Source organism: Bos indicus x Bos taurus, chromosome 14 (genome assembly GCF_003369695.1).
Source record: "Bos indicus x Bos taurus breed Angus x Brahman F1 hybrid chromosome 14, Bos_hybrid_MaternalHap_v2.0, whole genome shotgun sequence".
NCBI classification, from domain to species: domain Eukaryota; kingdom Metazoa; phylum Chordata; class Mammalia; order Artiodactyla; family Bovidae; genus Bos; species Bos indicus x Bos taurus.
Window position 1 is genome coordinate 62418974 of NC_040089.1, and position 27605 is coordinate 62446578.

Sequence of the window (27605 nt, forward strand, 5' to 3'; positions counted from 1 at the left end):
AAATTTAAAAGACACTTCTAAATAATACCTCTTCGTAGGTTTTAACACAAGAATGGGGCTGTATGTATAATTGCCAGAATTAAGGGTTAATCTCTTAAAAGCCAAACTTGTAATTATCATACTCCTGTTTAGGTTTACTTTTGGACATCAAGCCCGTCATTACCAGCCAGTGAAGAAGGATTTCAGCCTATGCCCTCCATCACAATAAGACCACCAGACGACCAGCACCTTCCTACTGCAAATACTTGCATTTCTCGACTTTACGTCCCACTCTATTCCTCTAAACAGATTCTCAAACAGAAATTGCTACTCGCCATTAAGACCAAGAATTTTGGTTTTGTGTAGAGTATAAAACGTGTGTATTGCTGTGTAATATTACTCGCTAATTTTGTAGATTTTTCCCATTTGTCTATAAGAGTTTATGGAAGTTGATGCTGTCGCATACCCTGTGGTACCTTTACCTTAAAGAGATGAATGCAAACATTCCTTGCTGAGTTTGTAGCTTAAAGGCCTGAGGAGCACTAGCAACATTTGACTATAATGGTTTGCTAGTCAACAACTTCTGGGTCTAACCCCAGCCAAAGATGACAGCAGAACAACATAATTTACACTGTGATTTATCTTTTTGCTGAGGGGAAAAAATGTAAAACGTTCTGAAAATTCACTGCTGCCTTTGTGGAAAGTGTTTCAGCAAAGGTTCTTGTATAGAGGGAATAGGGAATTTCAAAATAAAAAATTAAGTATGTTCTGTGTTTCATTTTAACTTTTTTTACGGTGTTTAATTTGTGGTTGGCTGCGGTTGTGTATCGTATATGGAACTTGTAAAAAAGTTCTGAACATTCAGATCTTAAGAAATGAAATCACTTTTACCTATAAAAACCACTTTTATTGAGGTTTGACTGCATTGAGCTCTAGGATATTAAATGATATCACTAATATTTTGCATGTAATTTGTTCATTTGAGGGCACTTTTTTGTACATACGATGGGGGCCAATGCACAGTACTTTATCACAATCAACTTTTTTCTTTGTATCCCTATTTCAATGAGCAGTCAGTCAGGTATACTGCACTTCAGTTCTAACTAGACATTTGTACTAAGGCATTTCAGTTATGTAAACTCAGCCTGGGCACTTTCTGATAACTGTAAAATGTTTTATAAGATCATGATTATTGAAGATACATTTTGGAAAATTTTAAATGTTCGTGAGCAGCTTAACTACTTTTGTATCTAGCCTTTTTAAAGTATCTTGTTACATTTACTTTTTTAAATAAATTACAGAAGAAATGTCAAGTAACACTGAAGAAACAATAGTTTTTATTTATGTAGTTGTACATTTTTTAAACTAAGGGCAATACAGTACCTGACACGGTTATGTGCATAAAAATTTTGTTTTAAAAAACTGAATGTACACACGGACTATAAGAAACAGAAGGAAATTGGTCCACATTTTACAGTTAGCAGAGAATCCTGAATGGCACTGGCCAGGCCACATTTTCTTTTATACAAATGGGGGAAGTAAAATGAGCCTTACTTGGCATCAGAAGTCAATCCAGTTGTATTTAATAACTGAGAAGTTCTTTTTTGATGATCCATTAACTATGTAGTTTAGGATCATTATCTCTAAATTCTTGTGGTTTTAGTAGCTTTATTCAGTGGCATAATAAGGAACACTTTTCTTCACCATGTCTTCAATAAAGTGACTTAAACCAGTCACTTTGCATATTGAAAATGAGGAGAGAGTCTCTGGAGTCTTTCCTTCTTTGTAGTTCCTTTGTAGGACTCCTGGCCTTTGGGATGTTTTTCACATTCAAAGGCACTGTGCTTTATTATACATGTATGTGTATATATATATGTGTGTGTGTGTGTGTGTGTATATATATATATATATATATATATATATATAAACAAACTTCCTTCAGAAGACTGAACCACATTATTTTCAGCCCTGCTGACACAATAAATATTAAAAACTAAAGCAACAGTGGTGAAACTCATTGTACTACTTAAAACTTAATATGATGTATTAGATGTGTAAATTAACCAAAGTTTATTTTACAAAATGAGACATTGGTTTTATGTCTAAATGCTATTTCTGAATAAATGAAATAGTAATTAGATTAAGAACTGATTTTCATCAGTGTGTCTGAAAAACTTCTGTATGCACATGATGGAATTGATAAAACATTAAATGAGAACAAACTAGATATGATTAGGACATTTGAAAACCTAATTGTGAACTTATTTTTAATAGTTATTGAAAGAATGAAAGTATTTAAAATAATGCACAATGTCTTAAGTCTTCCTAAATCAAGATTTGGTTAAAATGCTTTTAGGAGTATTAAAAGCAGAGTGAGTTTTTTTTTTTTTTTTTTTAAAGTAAAGCATAAAATGGTTCTAAATGTAAAATAAAATCATATAAAATAAAGTTCTCTTTTGGTCTTGTTTAGTGATTAAATCTAATGGATTTGAAAACAAATTTAGGAAGCGAAGACCAAGAATGAACTTTACTGAAGGTTTTCAAAGTTTTGTTACTTTTTTTTTTTCCCCCTGAATTATCTGAATATCAAGATTGTTCCCTATAAATGGCTTCCTGGGGAATACTTGAGAGGCTTTTTAAATAGCTAATTTCACTATTTAGTACTTGCCCCTAAAGATAAATTTATCTCCTAAAGATAATATTTTTTATCTATTTAGAGCTAATGAACCAATGTCTAGGTCTAAAACGGAGAGCTTCCCTTGAGGCAGTAGTTCTCATATTTCTGAAGGTGTGATTGTCTTGTTAATGCAAATTTCTAAGCTTTGCTCATCCTTTCAATCCCATTTCGACTTAGTAACTCATATAAGACATCGTTATTCTTAACAGCATCCCAGATGATTCTGAAACACTGTCCAGAGCACTCGTTGTATTCGTGAATATAAAGCCCCCTATTGGTAAATACCCCAAAGCCAAACCTTTCCTTATTATTCCTTCTTATGGAAAAGTACTTTTAAATCATCTACTCCTGGATTAGGTTCTTCCTCTTGTGCCTGGGTAAAAAGATTTTCACTGTTTACATTAACCTAAAGATAAGCATGAACATAGAGATTAATTCTTCCCTAAACATCGTTTGATTAATACAGAAATGTATTTAAAATGTGACTTAGTCATATCAAAATACCATGAATTAAGTATAAGCAAAGAATCTTATATATATTACCTCATAAAATTAAAAATCACTGGATTGTTCACAAACATGAAAGCTCTCTTTTATTGAGTATTTACCGTGTGCTAGGCAGCTTGTCAAATGCTTTCTTTTATATCATTTTATTCTGTGGCACTATTACCATCCTCACACAGAGGAAATTTGGCACAGATTAAAATAATTTGTTCAAGGTTACAGAGCTGGTAAGTGCTGAAGTCAGATGTCTCCAGCCCTTCTGGAGATTGCATTCCCAAACATCAGGTACACTAGTTTTTGGAATGTATGATTATAATTAAGTGAGTTGCCAGTCATGGCCATTAAAGGTCCTGAGCACCCAGTTCCAACATGTAGGTGTGTATATATGGCGAGGGGTTCCCCCAAACTACCAAGCAATGTGCTGACACCACATGAAAGTGAAAGTTGCTCAGGCATGTCCGACTCTGCGACCCCATGGACTGACCATACAGTCTGTGGAATTCTCCAGGCCAGAATTCTGGAGTGGGTAGCCTTTCCCTTCTCCAGGGGATCCTATAATTCAACTCAATTCTGACACTATCTACATAGAGATAGCATCAAATTTCAAGGCAAAGACCCAGCCTCCACTGCAGAAAGCAATTGCAAGCCCGAGTTGTTACCTGTACTTCTGAATAGCTATAAATCAGGGGTTCCTATGACCACCTCCTTGGGTTTGATGAATCTGTTGAAGTGGCTCACAGAACTCAAAAAACATTGTACTTACTAGATAACATAAAAGGATATAACTCAGGAACAGCTGGGTGGAAGATTAACACTGGGCAAAGCCTGAGAAAGGGTGTGGAGCTTCCATGCCCTCTCTCTGCAACTCTGTGTGTTCACCAACCCTGAAGCTGTCTGAATCCAGTCTTCCCGGGTTTTTATGAAGGCCTCGTTACACAGGCATAATTGATTAAAACACTGACCACTGGTGATTGATTCAACCTCCAGCCCATAGGGCCTCCCTTATAGCTCAGTTGGTAAAGAATGCCTGCATGCAGGACACCCGGGTTTGATTCCTGGACTGGGAAGATCCCCTGGAGGGAGGAGGAAATGGCAGTCCACTCCAGTATTCTTGCCTGGAGAATCCCATGGACAGAGGAGCCTGGTGGGCTACAATCCATGGGGTCTGCAAGAGTTGGACATGACCTAGCGACTAAACCAACAAACAGCCAACAACCAATCCACAGGGAGTTCAAGGGAAAGTTGCTTGGTGCCCCTGGCAACCAGAACCTATCCTAATGAGTGGTCCAAAAAGTCACCATTTTATTATTACTTAGGAAATTCTGAGGATTTGGGGAGCTTAGTGCCAGAAACAGGGATAAAAGACCAAATATGTATTGCTTATTATAAATCACAATACCACATAGAATAATGAAATAGTCTATAACTTGTCTTATGTTTGTACATCATTTTATTATAAACATAATATATACTAAAATTTTAAAAGAATTTAAGACGACATTTAAGTTGGAGAAATGAGGGTCTGTGCATCTTACTGGTACACTGTAAGCCATCAGTAGCATGAAATTACCCACTTTCTGTACCAGAGGCTCAGCTGCTTGCTTCAGTCATACCACACACATCTCTGTAAGTACAATGGAGGTTATTCCAGTTACTATGTTTGCACAACCAATTATCTTCAAGGTTAGTGGTATAAAACAATCATTCACTATGCTCCTGGACTCTGTATTAGGAATCTGTGCAGGACATGATCATGATGGCTTGCCTCTGATGTTTCAAGTGGAAGGAAGACTTGGTGGCTGCTAGTTGGAATCCTCTAATGGTTTGTTCATTCACACATCAAGAAGTTGATAGTACCTATTGATTGGGTGCCTCAGTTCCTTCCTATGGCTTCTCTATGTCATCTTTCTTTGTAGGCCAGTTTCTGGATTCCTGTAGAATGGTACCTTAGTTCTAAGGCAAACTTTCCAAAAGGTAGAAAAAACCAGGCAAAAGCTGTTCATATTGTTCTTTATGTACTAGACTTAAAAGCCATGTATTCTCTTTGTTAAAAGTCAGTCATTCCAATGGAACATAATTAAAAATCCAGAAATAAACCCATGCATTTACAGTCAACTAATATCTGCCAAGGGAAGAAAGAATACTGAATGGAGAAAAAGTCTCTTCAATAAATGGTGCTGGGAAAATTGGGTATTCACATGTAAAAGAATGAAACTAGAATATTACACCACTCACAAAAATTAACTCAAAATGGGTTAAATACTTAAATGTGAGATCTGAAACCATCAAACTCCTAGAAGAAATCATAGGAAAAAAGCTCCTTGATACGGATCTTGGCAATGATTTTTCAGATATGATACCTAAAGCACAAGCAAAAAAAAAAGTGGGACTACATCAAACTAAAAAGTTTCTGCATAGCCAAGGAAGTGATCAACAAAATGAAAAGGTAACCCATAGAATGTGAAAATATCTGCAAGCCATATATCTAATAAGGGGTTAATATCCAAAGTAAGAAAACTGAAATAGCAGCAAAAAAGCCAACAGGCCAATTTTTAGTTGGGCAAAGGTTGGGCAAAACAGACAATTTTCCAAAGAAGATGTAGAAGTGGCCAAAGGTACATGAAAAGATGCCCAACATCACTAATCCTTAGGGAAATGCAAGGCAAAACCACAATGAAATATCAACTCACACCTGTTAAAATAGCTAGCATCAAAAAGCTCAGTCATGTTCAACTATTTGCAGCCCCATGTACTGTAACCTGTCAGGCTCCTCTGTCCATGGGATTCTCCAGGCAAGAAGACTGGAGTGGGTAGCCATTCCCTTCTCCAGGGGATCTTCCCAACCCAGGGACCGAACCTGGGTCTCCTGCATTGTAAGCAGCTTCTTTACTGTCTGAGCCACCAGGGAAGCCCACCAAAAAGACAGGAGATAACAAATGTTGGCAAGAATGTGGAGAAAAGAGAACCCTTGTGTGCTATTGGTGAGATTGTAAATTGATACAACTACTATGGAAAACAGTATGGAGATTCCTCAAAAACTTAAAAATAGATCTACTATATGATCCAGCAATTCTGAAACCAAGCAGGACCCTGCAGGGCCTTCTAAAGGACAGAACTCCTGTGACCCTTGACTCTTGTTGGTAGAAAAACTTTAGCCTCCTAGGCCTTCCCTGCGTTTCAAAGAGCAGATTTAATAAGAGAAGTAAGAAAATGCAGAAACAAAGGAAAGCAGGCAAACAAGACAAAATAATAACAATTTGGCTATAAAACAAAGTTGAGGACCTTTAATTGTTCTCAAGGGCTGTAGTTAATATCCTGAGCCATGTGTTAAGTCGCTTCATTAGTGTCTGACTCTTCGTGACCCCATGGACTGTAACCCGCCAGGCTGCTTTGTCCATGAGATTCTCCAGGTAAGAGTGGGTTGCCATGCCCTGCTCCAGGGGATCTTTGCTGACCTAGGGATCGAAAACACATCTCTTATTTCTCCTGCACTGGCAGCCAGGTTCTTTACCACAAACCCTGTAGTTATTCTGCAGACATTAAAATCCCAACCAGGTGGAGGAAGTTAACCATATGCTGATCAACAGCACTAGACCCCAGGCTGGCTGTATCCAGAAAACTGACAACTGAGATCCCCAAAATACCACCAGGCCTACTAGCTTCTGCATCCCTCCAAAAGAGCAAAGGTATGTTGGCTCTACTGCGGAGATTCCCCATGCCCATCCTCAACTCTGGCCTTTGTAATTATTCCACCAGCTGGGAAGGCTGATGCAGCAAAGACAAGATATATGAGTATGAATGATTAACTTGAATGATCCTTCCACTTCCTTCCCTTTCTGAATCCCATCTTACATAGGTTAGCTACTCCATCTCTTTCCCCTTAATGTATGTTTTCAATTAATTTAATAAACCATGTGATTCAAGCGACTCAGTTGAGCCTTTCTGTTCTATGACCTCTAGGATACTCTGATGAGTAGTGTACTTGAAAGCTACCATTGTAATTTTCTGCCCCAGTAGGTTCTTTACATGTAATATATTAGTAAATCCATGCAACAGTCTTATGCGGAAGGAACTGAGGATACTGAGTCTCAGAGAGGCTAAGTAACTTGTCCAAGGCAGCACAGCTAATAAATAAGGGAGCTAGAATTCATGCCCAGATGATATGGCTCCAGAATCCACATTCTTTTTCACTAGACTCATTCACTTTTGTACGTTCAATACACATAAGAAGCTTGATAAATAGGAGACATACTGTCTGATGACTTAAATGGTAGAATCTTTGCTCTTAGTTTATTTTCCACATGGCCTGTGATAAATTTTCTAGCTTCTTCAAGACTCAGTTTCCTCAAGGAACTTATTTAACTATTATTTAAAGTTAACCTGTGGGAATTTATTTTACTCAGCACGTGGCCCCTAGTAGTTGTCTAAGTAAGAATGGATATTGCTCATCCCCCACTCTAGGGCAGGATTAAGAATAAACCTTCATCATTTTCAAAGCTCAGTTATCTATCCTGTCTGAACCACAGTTCCCTCAACTAATCACAAAGCAGGTGCCTGTTGTCAAGGCCTGACAAGGGTTCCCTCGACATTTCAGCTTCAGACGACTTAAGCAAATCTCTTTCGCCTCAGTTTTGGTTTTTAGACCCCACTATTTTTTCTTTCTGTGGGCACTTACCTGTAGACAGTTCCCCTGAGAAACAGGCCCATGGGCAGCCCAGCGTCTGTCTCTCTGTCCGCTCCTCGACTCTGGGCCTGGCAAAGAGCGTTTCGCGGGGAGCCCGGGCGCCTTCTACTTCGGGCTGGGTAACCTCAGTCGTTCATCCCAAGCCCGGGCTCCTGGTGGGCCGGCCGAGGGAGGGGGCTTCTCTGTGCAGGGCGCAGAGGCGTCCCGGGACCCTGTGGCCCGGCTCACAGCGAGCGCGGCGCCTGGCACTTGCTAAGAGCTCGGCAAGTGTCACGCCCTCTTCCGTTATTCTCCCCCTCCTCCTCCGCACGCCCCCCGCCTCGTCCCGCACACTTTTCCCCGACCTCTGCTTCTCGGGAGCTTCGGAGAAAAGCTGGGCAGCCTTCTCTCCTCTCTCGCGGTGTCACAGGGACGTCCCCTTTTCCCACCCAGAGCGTGGCTTCCCTCTGCCACCGCTCCACACTCGAAGAGCGCTCTCTCCTCTTCAGCTCTTCCAGTGTGCGGTCCGACCACCACCCCGCATCCTCTCAGGATAGGCCGAGTTCAGTTCAGTTCAGTTCAGTCGCTCAGTAGTGTCCGACTTTTTGCGACCCCATGGACTGCAGCACGTCAGGCTTCCCTGTCCTTCACCAACTCCTGGAGCTTGCTCAACCTCATGTCCATCGAGTCGGTGATGCCATCCAACCCTCTCATCCTCTGTGGTCCCCTTCTCCTCCTGCCTTCAATCTTTCCCAGCATCAGGGTCTTTTCCAATGAGTCAGTTCTTCACATCAGGTGGCGAAAGTATTGGAGTTTTCAGCATCAGCAGCAGTCCTTTCAATGAATATTCAGGACTGATTTCCTTTAGGATGGACTGGTTTGATCTCCTTGCAGTCCAAGGAACTCTCGAGTATCCTCCAACACCACAGTTCAAAAGCATCAATTCTTCAGCTCTCAGCTTTCTTTATAGTCCAACTCTCACATCCATATATGACTACTGGAAAAACCATAGCTTTGACTAGACGGGCAGAGTAATGTCTCTGCTTTTTAATATGCTGTCTAGGTTGGTCATAACTTTTCTTCCAAGGAGCAAGCGTCTTTTAGTTTAGGCCGAGTTAACGCGACATATACCGTGTTCCTGACGCACGGCCAGAACTAGCTGGACACTTTCGATCATAGGAGGTCCGGGCACCTCCCGCACTGAGAGGCTAGAAGACGGCGACGCGGGAGGAGCCAAAGGCAGCGAGCCGGGAGGAGAGGCGGGGCCGGCTGGAGAGGCGGGACCTAGTGGAGGAGGCGGGGCCCGAGGTTCAGTGGGCGGAGTTTGGCAGGCTCAAAGAAGAGACCTTCGCTGAGAAGGCGGAAAGCGGTGCCCGCGCAGTGGCGCTGGGCGAATTTTGGCGAGACTATGTTACTCTGGCTGCGGCAGGAGGTGGGGCCGGCGCAGAGAGGTGGGGCGGTGCAGTCGGAGTGGGCGCGTCCCAGTGTGGGTGGGGAGGCGGGGCCAGGCCCGAGCCGGGCCAGGTCCTCAATGGGCAGGCGAGAAAGCCGGGATCGGCCAGCGGCGAGGAGCGGGGCGGGACCGGCCGGAGTAGGAGCGGTCCCTGCGCCAGGGGGCGGGGCCTACTCAGAGCACCCGCCGGCCACCTGGTTCTGTCCCAGTTGGAGTGGCCCGAGGCTGTCGGTTCCCTCTGCTCCGGTAGCTCTGGCGGAGTCTGCGCGATGGGAGACCCGGAAAGGCCGGAAGCGGCCAGGCCCCAGCCAGAGGAGGTAAACAGCGCTGTCGCTTCCTCTCCCGCCCCGCGGTCACGCCGGGCCTCTGGGTTGCGAGCTGCGGGGGGGACCTGCGAAGTGCAGGATCTCTGTAGTAGATTTTACTCGTTGCCTCCTGAGACCCGGGGTAGGCCTGGCCTCGAGCTCTCGCTGCAGCCTGGTTTCGTCTTTTCGAGCGCTCTGAAGGCCGTCCCCTCGGAGGGGTGAGGAAGGAGCCGGGTTTCTGCTCCACTGCTCTGGGGCGACCCGAGGGCAGTGCTCTGAGACTTCAGATCCGGGCAAGGCGCACCCTCTTCCATCCTTCCCTGTTCTGGAGCCCTGGCAGGGGAGGTTGAGGCTAGGGCCGAGGACTGGTAGCCCTACTGGAGAAATGCATTCCATCTCTGGGATGGTTAATAGGACTTGGAAGGATGCGTGTAGAAACTGACACAAGTGGATGGGGTTAGCTGATCAGTAGAAAGACTTCAGGAAATCCTCCTAACAATGGCAACGATAAGGTTAGCAGACCAGTTTTACTCAGACCCCGCTAAACGAGCTGTGAATCTTTGGGGGGTACCACTTTCTTCATTTCTACAGTGGAAATGATGCTTGCTTCACAAAGAATTAAGTGCTTTATGCAAAGTGCCACGGAAGTTGTGGGTGCTTAATAAAACCTACCTTAACGTGTTCGTCTTCTTGGCTTCTATATTAGTGAAAGTGTTAGTCGCTCAGTCGTGTCTGCCTCTTTGCGACCCCATGGGCTGTCTGTAGCTCACCAGGCTCCTCTGTTCATGGGATTCTCCAAACAAGAACACTGGAGTGGGTAGCCATTCCCTTCTCCAAGGGATCTTCCTTGGGTGATGGACCAGGGATGGAACCTGGGTCTCCTGCGTTGCGGGCAGATTCTTTACCGTCAGAGCCTCTAGGGAAGCCCTTCTATATTAGTTGCTGCTGCTGCTAAGTCGCTTCAGTCGTGTCCGACTCTGTGCAACCCCATAGACAGCAGCCCACCAGGCTCCTCTGTCCCTGGGATTCTCCAGGCAAGAACACTGGAGTGGGTTGCCATTTCCTTCTCCAATGCATGAAAGTGAAAAATGAAAGTGAAGTCGCTCAGTCGTGTCCCACTCCTAGTGACCCCATGGACTGCAGCCTACCAGGCTCCTCTGTCCATGGGATTTTCCAGGCAAGAGTACTGGAGTGGGGTGCCATTGCCTTCTCCGTCTATATTAGTAGAGGTACATAACAACAGTCAACACACTGGGATTCATTAGACTGTAGGGTAGTTAAAATTGTTGTGCTATAATTTTCTTAGCCTGTTATTTTGTAAATATTTCTAAACCTGTTGCTGTGTGTGGTATCTTTGATTATTTATTTTATTTTTTAACTTTACAATATTGTATTGGTTTTGCCATATATCAACATGAATCCGCCACAGGTATACACGTGTTCCCCATCCTGAACCCTCCTCCCACCTCCCTCCCCATACCATCCCTCTGGGTCATCCCAGTGCACCAGCCCCAAGCATCCCATATCGTGCATTGAACCTGGACTGGCGACTCGTTTCTTACATGATATTATACATGTTTCAATGCCATTCTCCCAAATCATCCCACCCTCTCACTCTCCCACAGAGTCCAAAAGACTGTTCCATACATCAGTGTCTCTTTTGCTGTCTTGTATACAGGGTTATTGTTACCATTTTTCTAAATTCCATATATATGCGTTAGTATACTGTATTGATGTTTTTCTTTCTGGCTTACTTCACTCTGTATAATAGGCTCCAGTTTCATCCACCTCATTAGAACTGATTCAAATGTATTCTTTTTAATGGCTGAGTAATACTCCATTGTGTATATGTACCACTGCTTTCTTATCCATTCATCTGCTGATGGGCATCTAGGTTGCTTCCATGTCCTGGCTATTATAAACAGTGCTGCGATGAACACTGGGGTTCACTTGTCTCTTTCAGTTCTGGTTTCCTCAGTGTGTATGCCCAGCAGTGGGATTGCTGGGTCATAAGGCAGTTCTGTTTCCAGTTTTTTAAGGAATCTCCACACTGTTTTCCATAGTGGCTGTACTAGTTTGCATTCCAACCTGCCTGACTTCAGGCTCTACTACAAAGCCACAGTCATCAAGACAGTATGGTATTGGCACAAAGACAGAAATATAGATCAATGGAACAAAATAGAAAGCCCAGAGATAAATCCACACACCTATGGACACCTTATCTTTGACAAAGGAGGCAAGAATATATAATGGATTAAAGACAATCTCTTTAACAAGTGGTGCTGGGAAAACTGGTCAACCACTTGTAGAAGAATGAAACTAGAACACTTTCTAACACCATACACAAAAATAAACTCAAAATGGATTAAAAATAAAGATTATTTTTAATAGAGTTTCAGCTCACAGAGATTCAGCACTCAGATTCACAGAGATTCTTACATTTCTTCAGAAAGTTGTAGATTCCAGATTTGGGATTTTACTTTGACTCTGTAAACATTTAGTAACTAACAAATTGTAAATAGCCCTCAAACTTTCTCTTCCTCTTTTGAAACAAACATTTTCCTACTCTAATAGAACAATTCAGATATTTTTGTTTGTGGTGGTAGCTCCAACAGTTCAGACTTAAGACCTGGAAGTTAATTTTTATTTGTTATGCCTGTCTTGGTACACACCCACAAAGACAGAGGCAGAACTTTAGATCTAGAATGAAGTTCAGTGAGCACCTGTTTCACAGTTTTTAACTTGAGATGCAAGGATGGCTTAAGTACTTTATTTCTATAGATATATTGGTGCAGCTTGGGCCACCTGCATCAGAATCACCTGGAAAACGTTGTGAGAAATGTAAATATCTGGGTCTACGCCCCACATATAGTGAATCAAAGTCTCTTGGGATGGGTTTGGGACTGCATTTTTAACAAGCACTTCAGATGATCCTGGTACACAGTTTTGTTTAGGGTATGCCAAGCAGCATGTAAAACTACTACCAGGGGTCAAATATGTGTCCCCTGCAGTGGAAGCACAGTCTTAACCACTGGATCATGGTACACATATTTTAAGAACACTGTCTTGAGGAGTTTATAGATGAGCTTGAAGGGGGTTTATGAATCTCCTGAAGTTTGTAGGTGTCATATGTGCAGTTGTGAATATCTAGAGAAAGGGGGTCCAAAATTTTGATAGTTTCCCCAAATTAACTATCTTTAATCTAACTGATAGTCCCTGTTTTCGAAATGATATACCCAGGACCACACAACTCAAGTTTAAAACCAAGATCCAGGTTTAAAAGCAAGTTCTCACTCCTGGGCCAGTAGTCCACCTGTTTTGTCAGGTTTGGTGGGAATAGGAAAATGAAAGTGAAAACACCTACGAATAGTGTATAACTCTGATGGCATCCGAACATTCTACCACACCCGAGGAGAAGGAGAGGTGAAGGCAAGCAAATGAAAGTAGTGTAATTGGAGGTGGATGGGAGGAAGGGGCTGTGTAGAATGCCCGTCTAGATCAGTGCAGGGTGAATGCCAGCTGGGGAGTCTTAACCCAGATGGCTGCCCTCACATGTCCTGGCACTTCTTGGGACCAGGTGTCCAGAATCAGGAAGCACCATTCTGAAAAAGACAATGGAAAGTTACCAAGGAATGCCTATGAGAAACTGTTTCACGTTTTCCTCACTTCAGCATTTGTGCAGTTACAACAAATTAGTTGTCTGTCTACTTTCAGTCTTACCAGCTGTCCAATCCTGTTTACCACTGCCAAATTAGTCCATCAATAAACCTATGCCTCCATGTCACGTCCCTCAAAAATACTCCTCAAAGAGTCTTAATTCCCGCACCAAACTGCCCAGCTCCTCGGACTGGCAAAGCAGCTTTTTCATGTTAACTGCTACATCTTAATTCAGGCTGTCATTTCCACCTCTGAAATGGACACTATCGATGCTACCAAAACCTAGGATTTTCTCTTTTCTAATTCAGCCTACACATGGATATTCAATTTCTCTTTCTCGTGGTACTCCTGTTTATATTAATTCCTACTCAGGAACTTTCCATGACTCTCCATAGGAATGATTTTAAACTGTGCTCCACAATGAATGCCAGCACCTGGGGGTGGGGGCAAGTGGGAAGAGTTGAAGTCTGAGCCTCCTAGCTCCCCGAGATGTTTGAAAATCTTTGACCCAGAAAATTCCTCATGCCTCAGTCCCATTGATACCCACAAAGCGGATACTTTCATCTCATCTCGATCGTTTGCTTTAGCCAAGTCACGTCACCGCTGCCTTTGCTTTATGTCTATTTCTGTCACTTTTAATCCCAGCTACCTCTTTCTCCACCTGCCCTTTCTCTTTCTGTCAAGAGACCTGCATTCCCTGGTCTGTGTTCTCAGCTGTGCTGCTGCTTTGTATCTTCTCCCTGAATAATCACATCCATCCTCTTGGCAACTACTGATAGGATCTTCTGGAGAAGGCAATGGCAAGCCACTCCAGTATTCTTGCCTAGAAAATCCCGTAGATGGAGGAGCCTGGTATGCTGCAGTCCATGGGGTTGCTATGGGTCGGATGTGACTGAGCGACTTCACTTTCATTTTTCACTTTCACGCAATGGAGAAGGAAATGGCAACCCACTCCAGTGTTCTTGCCTGGAGAATCCCAGGGACAGAGGAGCCTGGTGGGCTACCATCTATGGGGTCGCACAGAGTCGGACACGACTGAAGCGACTTAGCAGCAGCAATAGGATCTTCACGCCCTGAGAGAGGAGTGGAGAGAGTGCTCTACCTACCATAGTGTTATATTTTCAGCTTTCTTCTTGATGTCTTGAAACTGAACCCCTTATCTTCTTTATTGATCAAATTGATTTTTAAAAGCTTTTGTGTTTGTAACTTCTTACTGTTATTAATGACTTGGGTTGGTGGGGGTGTTTATTCATATTAAATTCTTGTTAAACATGTAATGTGAGAAGCAAGAGTTTTTGTCTGATTTATTCAGTTATTCTCCAGGTGCTGAGCACTTTCTAACATTAGAGAGACCACACAGTTCTTCAGAGCACACTTGGAAAAATTGTGAAGTGTTTACTGCCTTCTTTCTGGTTTTATTTTCTTCCATTGTCCCCCACATACCATAAGTCCAGATTTAGAAAGTTTTCCAGTTCTTAAAAATGGCCCATGCCATCGTGACTTTTCTCATATTGTTCTTTACTTCTAAAATATGAGTTCTTAGCCCGCATCCACAGAGAATGCCCTGGAGAGCCTAGAATTTGGGGATATATGATCCTCTTGACGGTATTTTAAAATGTGTGTGGATTTTTATCATCAGGAAAATAAGCAGTATTATCATCTGTAGCCCAGTTCAAAGATCTGTGTTCGTTAAAGCTCCTCACTTCACAAGGCAGGATCTTTCCCAATAGCCTCCTAACTCAGCTTCTTAACAATCCACATATTACCATGATGGAACAGGAAGAATATGTGTATTCAAATGTGACTTTCATTTGAAAATTGTTTAAAGATAGTTGTCGTCAGCAGTTTTTGCAGATCCAGATGTTGATCAATTATCAGCATTTTCAAACTCCATTCAGAGCAAGGGTGCTTGGTGCCGAAGGGTTGCTGCTTACGCTGTCATTCCCAATTGTCAGTATGGTGCACACAGCAAATAGAGTGAAAGGAAAGAATTCTAGCTCTGCATATAGACCTGTACCCCTGGGACAAAATACATAACAAAAAGGAAAATGCAAAACCATATCAAAATGCTGCATAGTGGTGATAAAAGCAAGTGCAGTCTACAAGAACTCAAGGAAGAACAAAGTGGGCCAAGATAAGTTTGCAGTATTTGTTGACTGCAGATCTCAACGTTTTAAATTGGGATTTGAATATTTCACTTTTAAAGCCTTTCCAGCAATTTTCTAATTACTTCATGAATTATAGAAGACCACCTTTCTAAGGCCAGAAACATCCCAACAATTAATAGTAACACAATAACAATTTAAAAAGTTCATAACACTTGAGAGTATGCAAAGCACTTTTATTTATATTAGCTCCTCTGATCCTTATAACATTCCTTTTAAACAAGTAGGACAAATGTTAGTCTTTAATTTACAGGTGATGATGATCAGATTAAATGACTTGCCTGAAAGCATGCATAATAATATTAAGTGCTTACTGTAAGTGAACACGATTTTGTACTATAATGAACACTGTGGACTGAAATATGGTCATTTGGTTTACTTCATGTTCTGATGTAGAGGTAGCAGTTTCCAAAACGTTGATTTTTAATCTCATCTTTACTGTCTTATTATTCACCTGTGAAACACATCCTCCTCAACAACATACTTCATGATCTCATTATACATGGTGATTTTAATCTGGTAAAGGGGAAGGCGAATGCATTCTGAGAAAGTTTTACTCTATTTTGAAATTTGCACCAGTTAACAACCACTGCTTTAAGCCTTATCAGTTTGGCTGGTTTTCACCAGCTTCACATCACTTTGGTTCTTTCAACTTTATTTCTAATGAACTCATCTTTATTTTTACTTTTTCCTAAAGTCATATTTGATGATGTCCTCCTCCTGTCATTTCACTAGTTACATCAGATCAGATCAGTCGCTCAGTCGTGTCTGACTCTTTGCAACCCCATGGATTGCAGCACGCCAGGCTTCTGTGTCCTTCACCACCTCCAGGAGCTTGCTCAAACTCATGTCCATTGAGTCGATGATGCCATCCAACCATCTCGTCCTCTGTCATCCCCTTCTCTTCCTGCCCTCTATCTTTGTCAGCATCAGAGTCTTTTCCAATGAGTCGGCTCTTTGCATCAGGTGGCCAAAGTATTGGCACTTCAGCATCAGTCCTTCCAATGGATATTCAGGGTTGATTTCCTTTAAGATTGACTGGTTTAGTTACATCAGTACCATTTGTTAAATTAACTTTGTTTAGCAGGAGACAGTACAATTGGTCCTTGAATAGCAGGGGTGTTAGGAACACTGACTCTTGGCAGTTGAAAATCCTGATATAACTTTTCAGTTGGCATTCTATATCTACTGTTCTGCATCCACTGATTCAATCAATTGCAGATGGAATAGTATTGTTGTTATTGGAAAAAAATCCACAGATAAGTGGACCAATGTGTTTCAAACCTGTGTTGCACAAGGGTTAATTGTAGTGTATACACTTTTTAGGGGCTTCCTGGGTGGCTCAGTGGTAAAGAGTCCACCTGCCAATGCAGAAAATGCAGGAGACACAGGTTCAATCCCTAGGTGGGGAAGATCCCCTGAAGGAAGAAATGGCAACCCACTCCAATATTCTTGCCTGGAAAATCCCATGGATGGAGGAGCCTGGTGGGCAGCAGTCCATGGGGTCACAAAGAGATGGATACAACTGAGTGAGCATGCATGCACTCTTTTTAACTTTACTTTATCTTACTGTTTTGAATTCAGGTTTTTAAATGGTGAAGAATCTGCCTGCAGTGCAGGAGACCTGAGTTCGATCCCTGGGTCAGGAAGACCCCCTGGAGAAGGGAACGACTACCCCCTCCAGTATACTTGCGTGGAGAATTCCAGGGACAGAGGAGCCTGGCGGGATACATACAGAACATGGAGTTGCAAAGAGTCGGACACAACTGAAGGACTAACACTTTCACATCACACTGGCCCTAATCTAGCTGCCATCCACACATACAGAGATGTAGTGTAAGGCAAGGCTTGGAATTCCAACCTATTTCAGTTCTAATCTTATTTCTGCCAGTTACCAGTTGTGGAATCCTGGGTATGTTATTTACCTACTTCAAGATTTAGTTTTCCCATCTGTAAAATTGGAATACTATAACTATTTGACTAACTTGTTGTACAGATGAAGCAGAATAAATGTGTATAAAGCATCTGTGTGGTGTCAGTTCAAAAGCAGCCTCAGTGCCAGACCTAGAGGACGAGCTCTTATGTGTCCTCCTGTTCTAGAGCCTGGAACTGCAGTGTCTCAGAATCTTACAGCTTTTTTGAGATTGCAAAGTCCTCAGTTCAGTTCAGTAGCTCAGTTGTGTCTGACTCTTTGCAACCCCATGGACCGCAGCACTCCAGGCCTCCCTGTCCGTCACCAACTCCCAGAGTTTACCCAAGCTCATGTCCGTTGAGTCGGTGATGCCATCCAACCATCTCATCCTCTGTTGTCCCCTTCTCCTCCTGCCCTCAATCTTTCCCAGCATCAGGGTCTTTTCAAATGAGTCAGCTCTTCGCATCAGGTGGCCAAAGTATTGGAGTTTTAGCCTCAACATCAGTCCTTCCAATGAACACTCAGGACTGATCTCCTTTAGGATGGACTGGTTGGATCTCCTTGCAGTCCAAGGGACTCTCAAGAGTCTTCTCCAACACCACAGTCAATTTTTCAGTGCTCAGCTTTCTTTATAGTTCAACTCTCACATCCATATGGAAAAACCATAGTCTTGACCAGACAGACCTTTGTTGGCAAAGTAATGTCTCTGCTTTTTAATATGTTGTCTAGGTTGGTCATAACTTTCCTTCCAAGGAGTAAGTGTCTTTTAATTTCATGGCTGCAATCACCATCTGCAGTGATTTTGGAGCCTGAAAAAATAAAGTCAGCCACTGTTTCCCCATCTATTTCCCATGAAGTGATGGGACCAGATGCCATGATCTTAGTTTTCTGAATGTTGAGGTTTAAGCCAACTTTTTCACTCCCCTCTTTCACTTTCATCAAGCTCCTCTTTAGTTCTTCACTTTCTGCCGTAAGGGTGGTGTCATCTGCATATCTGAGGTGATTGATACTTCTCCCGGTAATCTGGATTCTAGAAGTTGAGTACAAGTTACAGTTTTGAGCAAAGTCCTCAATGGCACCACAAATAAACAAAAAACTTGACCACTTCCATTTTAGAAATGTACCTAAATATTTGTGGAATAAATATTGAGTAAATACCAAACTGTATGCTAAGCTCTAAGGATTCCACAAGTATAAATCCGGTTTTTCCTGGTTTTTTTTTTTTTTTTGGTTGGCATAAATTTCCTTTAATAATTTCTACATTTCCAATAGGATTTAATTAAAAATATGGAACGCTTCACGAATTTGCGTGTCATCCTTGTGCAGGGGCCATGCTAATCTTCTCTGTATCGTTCCAATTTTAGTATATGTGCTGCCGAAGCGAGCACTGGTTTTTACTGTTAAGAAGCAGAGTCTAGAGGAAACTGTAGACAGAGAATTAAATTGCAGAGATCTATATGCTTTCTTAGGCATATAATCAAGGCCTTTGGTGTGCTGAGGGGAGGGTTTTGTGAGGGTACTCAGAGGAGGCTTGATTTGAATGGTTTTAGATTATTTCACTGATACATTGCGGTCTTATGTTAAATTTTTTAAAATCTAAAGGTATCCAAAAATCAGAGCACAGGCTAAAGAGAGATTAACAGTCCATTCACTTACTTGTGCACGGGTGCTAAGTTGCTTCAGTTGTGTCTGACTGTTTGTGACCCTATGGAGTCCTCTGTCCCATGGGGTCCTCTGTCCATGGGATTCTCCAGGCAAGAATACTGGAGTGCATGGCCATACCCTCCTACAGGGGATCTTCCTGACCCAGGGGCTGAAACTGCCTCCTGCAGCTCCTGCATTGCAGGTGGATTTTTTACTGCTGAGCCACCAGGGAAACTAATGTTTACTTGACATAGTACTCTGGAAATACCACAATATACAAAAAACTGGTCTCCAGTCAGACATATGACTTTATTTTTTCAGGCTCCAAAATCACTGCAGATGGTGATTTCAGCCATGAAATGTATGTATGTATATATATATACATACATATATATGTATGTATGTATGTATATGACATTTTCCCCCTTTAGAGTGCCATCCTCTTTCCAAGCAGTATGCATTTTAGGTATGTGTTTCTTTATCCCACAAAGCTTTGAGACAGTCCCTGTAAGACCATATGCTGTAAAGGAATATTAACATGTAAATAGCAAAAACCAATTGGTACATGGGAAGGCTCAGACAAAGACTGCTAAGTTGTTGGTAAAGAGTTTTCAGATGAGTATGATAATATTTCAGTTAAGATTAGACAAGAAAACTTTAAAATTAAAAAGCAGCTTGTAATAGTAGCCTATTCATGCCAGCATTCTGTCTTGGTGAGAGGCACTGAAGGGACATTTTGTCCACAACTTTAGAAATTTGCCCCCGTGACATTTATGGGTCTAGTTTTTTATGCTTATCCTCAGAGTAACAATAACGGCAATAATATTTTGAATGATTATTATGCACCAGGCTCTGTTTAAAGCATTTTTATCATCAAAATTAATCTCTAAGGTAGGTGTTATTTTACTGATGAGGAAACTGAGACTCAGAGAAGTTAAGGAACTTCCTATAGCCACGCACTTAAGCCAACACCATTGACCACCTACCAGATCACAGTAAGGATTCGAGCTGGGGAGATGGGCTCCCAACTGTGCTGTCTCCCTAACTCTCCCAGACGTGTGTTAGATGTGAGTAAAGGGGAATCTCTACATAAAATGGGTGTTTGTACTTTATTTTTCAAAGAGGTTATCTTCAGATACCAATGAAAATGAAGCAAAGTCAGATGAAGAGCCGCTCCTGAGAAAGAGTTCTCGTCGATTTGTCATCTTTCCAATCCAGTACCCTGACATTTGGAAAATGTATAAAAAGGCACAGGCATCCTTCTGGACAGCAGAAGAGGTAAGTAGCATCGCCATCATCAGCAAACATGTTCTCTAGGGTAGTGTTCACATTTTATATCACAGGACTTACATTGTGAGGTACCCTGGATAAGATCAGTTGTATATGATAATGTTTGAAATTCCTGAGACTGAATACAGGGTTCTCCAATGTTTTGTGTTTAGACTTCTACCTATAAACATGTTTTCTTCCGCAAAAACGTCATCTCAGTCTGCCAGATTTTTACCTCTAATGTGTTTTCGAACATTTTGCCTTTTTTTTTTTTTTTTGGCATTTTTAATTTTTGGTTGAGCTGAATCTTTGTGGCTACACACAAGCTTTCTCTGGTTGAGGTCAGCAGGGGCTACTCTTTGCTGCGGCGCACAGGCTACTCATTGTGGTGGCTTCTCTTGTTCTGGAGCACAAGCTCTAGGCATGTGGGCATCAGTAGTTGTAGCACGTGGGCTTAGTAGCTGCGCTGCCCTGGCTTAGTTGCCCCGCAGCATGTGGGATCTTCCCAGACCTGGGATCGAACCCTTGTCCCCTGCACTGGCAGGCACATTCTCATGCACTGTACCACCAGGCAAGTCCCATTTTCCATTTTTGAACAGACTTTTGGTTTTCTGTGACCAAATAAGACTAGTTTTTACTTCCAGTCAGTGGAATAAACGAATAAATAAATAAATTTGCAGCTATAGCTGATGGTGCTGAAAGAGCTGCCACACAAGGAATTTGCCCGGGCAATGTACTCAACTTCTGAACTACTGGCCGGAACTCACCATGCTCCACCCTGTCTGGCTCTGCCCTCAGCCACATCAAACCTGGCACAACTGCCCGAGCAGACAGGACAGCTGTGGAATGTTTTCTCTTAGTGTGGCAATTTCTGCCTAGGAAATGAATTGAACCCAGCAAATTAGAAAATGCTCGCTGTTTGGTAAAGACAGTTGGTCATGCAAGCAGTTGCGCCATAGTCTGCAAATAATCCTTATCTTCGTATTTGAATATGATGGATGATACCTGTGTATCACTCTGTTCTCTGGGTGTGATATTCGCCTGTATACTGCACATAGATATAACTATTTGTGTAGATATATTTGGATCTATCCATCTATTGATATCTATCGATCAGAACTTTTTTTGTTGTTGTTGAGATTGGCTCTTTATACACACTGTTAAGAATGCAGGTGCTGGAGCCAGCTGAGGTACAAATCCCGGGTCTACCACGTACTAGCTGTGCCACTGGGGAAGTTGCCCTGGGAAGCCGCTCTGTATCCTCGTCAGTAAACTGGGCTAATAGTACCTAGTTCGTTGGGTGGTTGTGTGGATTCATTAGATGTGTAGAATGGTAGTTGGCGTGTAGTGAGAACCAAATAAATGCAAGCTACTAGTTTATACAGAATGGAGGAGATTTATACTAGATATCAGAAGGCACCAATTTTTGAACCTTCTGTTACACTAATTTTATCCCCCCACCCATTTTTGTTATTTTATATCTGTTAACATTATTAACATTTTTGTTATATTGTAGTTAGCATGTAGAGCAAAAAAAAAAAACAAACCAAACCAAAAACCCAGTATTTTCATATCGAGCCATAGTGGTAGGCACACCTGACTGTCCCTAACCGTGATTTTTAGAAAGCTTTTCGTTAGATGTCATTAAGAGAACAAATAGGTTACACAGGTGGCTTTTTCAGTCATCACGTTAAAAAGGTACTTGTGATACTTGTGTAATTACATTTCATCAAGACATTTCTCGCATCTTGTAAGACCTGTACTATGTGTTGCACTACGACTTAAAAATACTACTTTTTAAAAATTAAAATGTACAGCTTGGTACATATTTTATGCTTCCCAGGTGGCTCAGTGGTAAAGAATCCAACTGTCAAGGCAGGAAATGTGGATTTGATTCCTGGGTTGGGAAGATCCCTTGGAGGAGAAAATGACAACCCACTCCAGTATTCTTGCCCGGAAAATCCCATGGACAGAGGAGCCTGGTGGGCCACAGTCCACGGGGTTGCAAAGAGTCAGCCATGACTGAGCGACTTAGCACACACGCATGCATGCACATTTTTTACAGACAGCTGATAGGAAGATTCAAATACATAATTAACTGAGAAGTCAAACACATTTTTAGTTCCATATATTATTCATTTAAACAAATTATGTAAGTTACAGTTTAATCATCTTTAGATTTCATTGCTTTACCAGTGATTTACCTTTATTATTAAATATGACTGGTCATTGAAGACTTGATTCAGAAGACAAAGTTCTGGTGTGTGTTTGTTTTTTTTTTAAAGCTACTTAGGAAGTTCTGTTACCAATAGTTTGCAATCAACCTTCAGATTGTGAAATTGGGAATTTATTCAAATGAACAAAGCTGGGCAAAAAAATTTACCTTTTAGGAATGGAAAATAATGTAGATAAGTTTAATATTTAAGAGTGAGCATATTGTAATATTAAAATTTAGTGTTAGGAGTATAATACACAAAAACCAGGAAGATGTCAGTTTAACCTGAGTGAACTCTTAACATTATAGAATAGGACCTGACTTTTAGCTTGCATATTTTAAAAGATGTATGCAAATATTTCCTCTCTGCTCCGTTGTATCCCCGACATTTAGCACAGTGTCTGTCATGTAGTGGGTGTTCAGTAAACATTTAAAACATAAAGTAATGGGAAAGGATTTTGGAAAAGAACACAAATGATTGAAGAGATGAAACTTTAGTCTTTTTTGGAAGGGTCAAAGAGATTAGGGCTTTTTAGAATAAATAAATAAAGAGCAAAAGACAGTTTAGTTCAGTTCAGTCGCTCAGTCGTGTCAGACTCTTTGCGACCCCATGAACTGCAGCACGCCAGGCCTCCCTGTCCATCACCAACTCCCGGAGTTTACCCAAACTCATGTCCATTGAATCGGTGATGCCATCCAACCATCTCATCCTCTGTCATTCCCTTCTCCTCCTGCCCTCAATCTTTCCCAGCATCAGGGTCTTTTCCAATGAATCAGCTCTTCACATCAGGTGGCCAAAGTATTGGAGTTTCAGCTTCAGCATCAGTCCTTCCAATGAACACCCAGGACTGATCTCCTTTAGAATGGACTGGTTGGATCTCCTTGCAGTCCAAAGGACTCTCAAGAGTCTTCTCCAACACCACAGTTCAAAAGTATCTTCTGCGCTCACATCCATACATGACTACTGGAAAAACCATAGCCTTGACAGACAGACCTTTGTTGACAAAACACATTTCAAATGTTTGTGAGATTATTATGAAACATTTGTAAGAGATTTTCCAGAGACAAAATCTACAAGGTACATTTAGAGACAATTTTAAAATTGTAGATTTTACCAAACTCTAGAGTACATTACTATTAATTCCAAGGACTAGTTCCAATAAACACTTTTCAAAATATTTCTACTCCCAGAGAAAGCTGTACCTATAAATTGTTTTAAAACCCAGATTATTACCTGTCTGACATTACTTCTGGGTATAAAAGTAGATTAACTAGCAGTAAAGTAGCAAGTACAACTGCTTAACAGGTGTCTAGTTATCTGTCTAACACAATGGTAAATATTATATAAAATGTTAAAGCCCTGGCTGCTGAAAATCATTAGTATATTCACCTCAGTTCCTTTTTGATCAGTTTCTACTCTCTCTTTCTCTTTTGCCCCTTCCTTCATTTCTTCCAGATTGCAGTTTTTCTCCCACCTTTATGGCTATAATTGACATATAACATTGTGTAATTATAAAGTATACAACATATTGCTTTAATACACTTATGTATTGCAAAATTATTACCAGCATAGTGTTAGCTAACACCTGTATCCCATCACATAGTTACCATTTCTTTTTTGTGGTGAGAATAGATTAGGTTAATGTTTTGAAAGGACATCCTGGCCAGCTTCTCAATTAGCTAAAAGATAGAATTCTTCATAATGTTTTGATTTTGTTGTGTTCCTTTGTAATTGTCTTAGTTTGAGCTGATGATATAATAATATCATAGAGTGAGTGGCTTTCAAACAGCAGAAATTTATTACTCACAGTTCTGGAGGCTGGAGATCCTAAGATCAAGTGCCTACAGTTTTGATATCTGATGAGGGCCTGCTGCCTGGTTCATAGACAGCTGTCTTCGTACTATGTCCACACATGGCAGAAGGGGCAAAGGAGTTCTCTGAGGTCTCTTGTATAAGGGCACTAATCCCATTCATGAGGGTGATCTAATCACTTCTCAGGGTTTCCTGGTGGTTCAGCAGTAAAGAATCTGTTTGCCAATGTAGGAGATGTGGGTTCAATCCCTGGGTCAGGAAGATCCCCTGGAGAACAAAATGGCAACCCACTCCAGTTTTCTTGCCTGGAAAATACCATGGACAGAGGAGCTTGGTGGGCTACAGTCCATGGGGTCACAAAGAATTGGACATGACTTAGTGACTACGCAATAACAACAAATCACTTCCTAAAGGCTCCACCTCCAGATATCATCACATTGAGGATTAAGTTTCAATATGGATTTTGAGGGGGCACAAATACTCAGTCTTAGCAAGAATGATGACTTTTTTCATTTTTCAGATTTTACTGCAAAGATGTCCCACTTAACATTGGGACAGAAGTCAGTTTTCTATACTTTGAGAAGAAGTTAAATTTTTTGAAAATCTTTTTATTTCAGGTTGATTTATCAAAGGATCTTCCTCACTGGAACAAGCTTAAATCAGAAGAGAAGTATTTTATCTCTCACATCTTAGCCTTTTTTGCAGCCAGTGATGGAATTGTGAATGAAAATTTGGTGAGATTTTTGGTTCTACTTTTGTTCTCATTCAGCAGTTAAATGACAGTGATGGCAGTAAGATAATCAGACTGAACCTGAAAAATGTCTAAGAAATGAACTAGATGAAGCTTAACTCTTGAAAAATTTTTTTCTGATGAAGTGTCAAAGGCAAGTTTTCATTTATATTTGACCCCACCCCCCACAAATATCATCAAACCAAGCATTTTGTACCAATGAAGACTGCTTACAAGGCATAAGCATGAGTTTGTGTTTATTCTTAGATAGTGATCCTGATAAAGCATCTGCACCTTAATAACCTTTCCAGAGCTCTTTAATAGAACACTGGGTCTGGCTCCCCACTGTATTATGGTTGGTTAGAAGGCATGCTTTCTTACTAAAAAGAATGGGAAGATGCAAACTTTCGTTGTCAACTGGTAGGGGCTTCAGTAGATCTACTTAAGGTCAATTCTACAAAGCAAAATAATTATTTTTGGTAGATATTCTAAAATTTATTTGGCTTTATAGGTAGTATTTCCAACTAACAGGTCAATTTATTTAATTGCTTAAGAATACAGTATGCAACTAATTGTGGAGGGTTGATGGATTAAACAGTACCACTTAGAATAATTCATAAGGTCTTTCTGACCTGTTTGTGGCATCACAGGTGATTCTTATGTGATAATTCTTATGTTCAGGTTCTGATTTGCAGTGTTTAATGAGAGCCCATAGAATCAGATGTATTTATTTCCCTTGTTTTTTTAGGTGGAGCGCTTTAGTCAGGAAGTACAGGTTCCAGAGGCTCGCTGTTTCTATGGCTTTCAAATTCTCATCGAGAATGTTCACTCAGAGATGTACAGTTTGCTAATAGACACTTACATCAGAGATCCCAAGAAAAGGTATTACTGCTGAGATTTTATTTACAAAGCTCTATCTATCACTTGGTTATGTTAATATTAGGAAACTAAATATAGGGAAAGATTATTCAAATATGGAAGTTTAGGAATACACTATTTTCTATTACTCAGTAATGTGTTGGGTTAAAAAAAAAACTTGCATACGACCAATAAATTTTTGGAAATTATAACTTAAAAAACTGTTCATCAACACATTGTTTAGAAATTAAATATTCTAATTTAGTCAGTTTGTATCAGACCAGATTCAAACCACTAATTTGAGTTTTATTTTGACTTCTATAGTTTATGGACTTGCCAAAATACAGAGAAACTCCAGATTCTATGCATACCATAATTTTCATAGAATCAAATATAGTAGGATTAAAAACAAGTGAATTGGGAATTTCCTGGTGGACCAGTGGTTAAGACTTGGAACTTTCATTGCTGTGGGCTCAGGTTTTGATCCCTGGTTGGGGAACTAAGATCCTACAGGTCTCATGGTGCAGCCAAAAATGAAAACAAACAAACAAAAAAAACCCAAGTGAATAACTTTGCCATTAATTCTGTTTTTACAGAGAATTTTTATTTAATGCAATTGAAACAATGCCATATGTTAAGAAAAAAGCAGATTGGGCCTTGCGGTGGATAGCAGATAGAAAATCTACTTTTGGTATGTAACTTTAATTTATATTTGATCAAATTTGCTTAGGTTATATTTTACATGGTGTAATATCACTATTCCTAAGAATTAATTGGAAGCTGGTGAAAAAATAATCTAAAGCTGTTATATATTCTGTTTATTAAATTAAAAGTTGAAAGAGTAAAAGGTCAGTGCATAATTTCAGGTAAAGATGAATATCTGGGACAACCCAGAGGGATAGGGTGGGGAGGGAGGCGGGAGGGACACATGTACACCTGTGGCCAATTTATGTGGATGTATGGCAAAAACCATCACAATATTGTAAAGTAATTATTCTCCAATTAAAATAGATTAATTAATTAAAAAAAGAAGAATCAAAGAATCAGTCACATAGACTCGGACAAGAATATTAGAGCAAGACTATATACTTTGAGTAATGTTTATTTTTTTCCCTAAAATAAAGCAAGTCAGAGTCCTAATATTTTTCAGGGAACAAATATATAGATTAGTACACTCAAGGCAAGAACAGTTTGCAATAACAGGCTTATTTTTCAAATAAGTTAAATGCAGACACCCTGTAGGATTAATTGAGATCCAATAACGTTTTTTTAAGGAAAGAATTAACATTGTCTCATAAACAGTAGTTGCTCAATAAATATTTATTACATTTAATTAAAAAATTCAGATATTTAATATAAGTAGCCCTAAGTACCTTTCTTATTCTTATCTATTTCATAATTGATTGTCTTTACTTTCTGGTTTTATTCATTATGCACAGAAGGAGATCTAAAAATTTTCAGTTTGTACTCCTTTGCATTCTTAAAAATTATTGAGGACTCCAAACTGCTTTTATTTATATGGTTGTATCTATTGCGGAGAAGGCAATGGCACCCCACTCCAGTACTCTTGCCTGGAAAATCCCATGGACAGAGGAGCCTGGTAGGCTGCAGACACTTACATATTAGAAATTAAAACCAAGAAACTTTCAAAATATTTACTAATTAATGGATATTAAATTAGCAGTAACAACCCATTATATTTTAAAATAAATAATGTATATTTATGCAAAGAAACACTGTATTTAAAAAAAATCAGTGAGA

At 40.7% G+C, this 27605-nt stretch overlaps 2 protein-coding genes, 1 long non-coding RNA gene and 1 other non-coding gene across 12 annotated transcripts in view; 2 read left to right on the top strand and 2 right to left on the bottom strand.

Moving 5' to 3' along the window:
- Nucleotides 1–1296, top strand: part of UBR5 (ubiquitin protein ligase E3 component n-recognin 5) — a 137410-nt gene extending 136114 nt beyond the window's left edge. For 2 of the 5 annotated variants that reach the window (XM_027561404.1, XM_027561406.1), the window contains exon 59: nucleotides 133–1296. In XM_027561404.1, coding sequence (XP_027417205.1) covers nucleotides 133–345 — 213 coding nt within the window. In that variant the 3' untranslated portion in view covers nucleotides 346–1296. The remainder of the gene's footprint in view (nucleotides 1–132) is intronic. The other 3 variants (XM_027561409.1, XM_027561407.1, XM_027561408.1) reach the window with 2 other exon arrangements.
- A 5133-nt stretch (nucleotides 1297–6429) lies between these two features.
- Nucleotides 6430–8458, bottom strand: LOC113904362. The gene is made up of 2 exons (XR_003514495.1): nucleotides 7836–8458; nucleotides 6430–6615 (listed from the first exon to the last, which is right to left on the bottom strand). It is a non-coding gene; the product is annotated as an uncharacterized LOC113904362 (long non-coding RNA).
- A 657-nt stretch (nucleotides 8459–9115) lies between these two features.
- Nucleotides 9116–27605, top strand: part of RRM2B (ribonucleotide reductase regulatory TP53 inducible subunit M2B) — a 37749-nt gene continuing 19259 nt past the window's right edge. For 4 of the 5 annotated variants that reach the window (XM_027561411.1, XM_027561412.1, XM_027561413.1 and 1 more), the window contains exons 1-5: nucleotides 9284–9593; nucleotides 20082–20237; nucleotides 24874–24990; nucleotides 25735–25868; nucleotides 26441–26535. In XM_027561411.1, the coding sequence (XP_027417212.1) occupies nucleotides 9546–9593; nucleotides 20082–20237; nucleotides 24874–24990; nucleotides 25735–25868; nucleotides 26441–26535 (550 nt within the window). In that variant the 5' untranslated portion in view covers nucleotides 9284–9545. Of the gene's footprint in view, nucleotides 9256–9283; nucleotides 9594–20081; nucleotides 20238–24873; nucleotides 24991–25734; nucleotides 25869–26440; nucleotides 26536–27605 lie in introns of those variants that run through there. The other variant, XM_027561415.1, reaches the window with a different exon arrangement.
- On the bottom strand, nucleotides 18597–18703 carry LOC113904522. Its single transcript, XR_003514542.1, has one exon. It is a non-coding gene; the product is annotated as a U6 spliceosomal RNA (small nuclear RNA).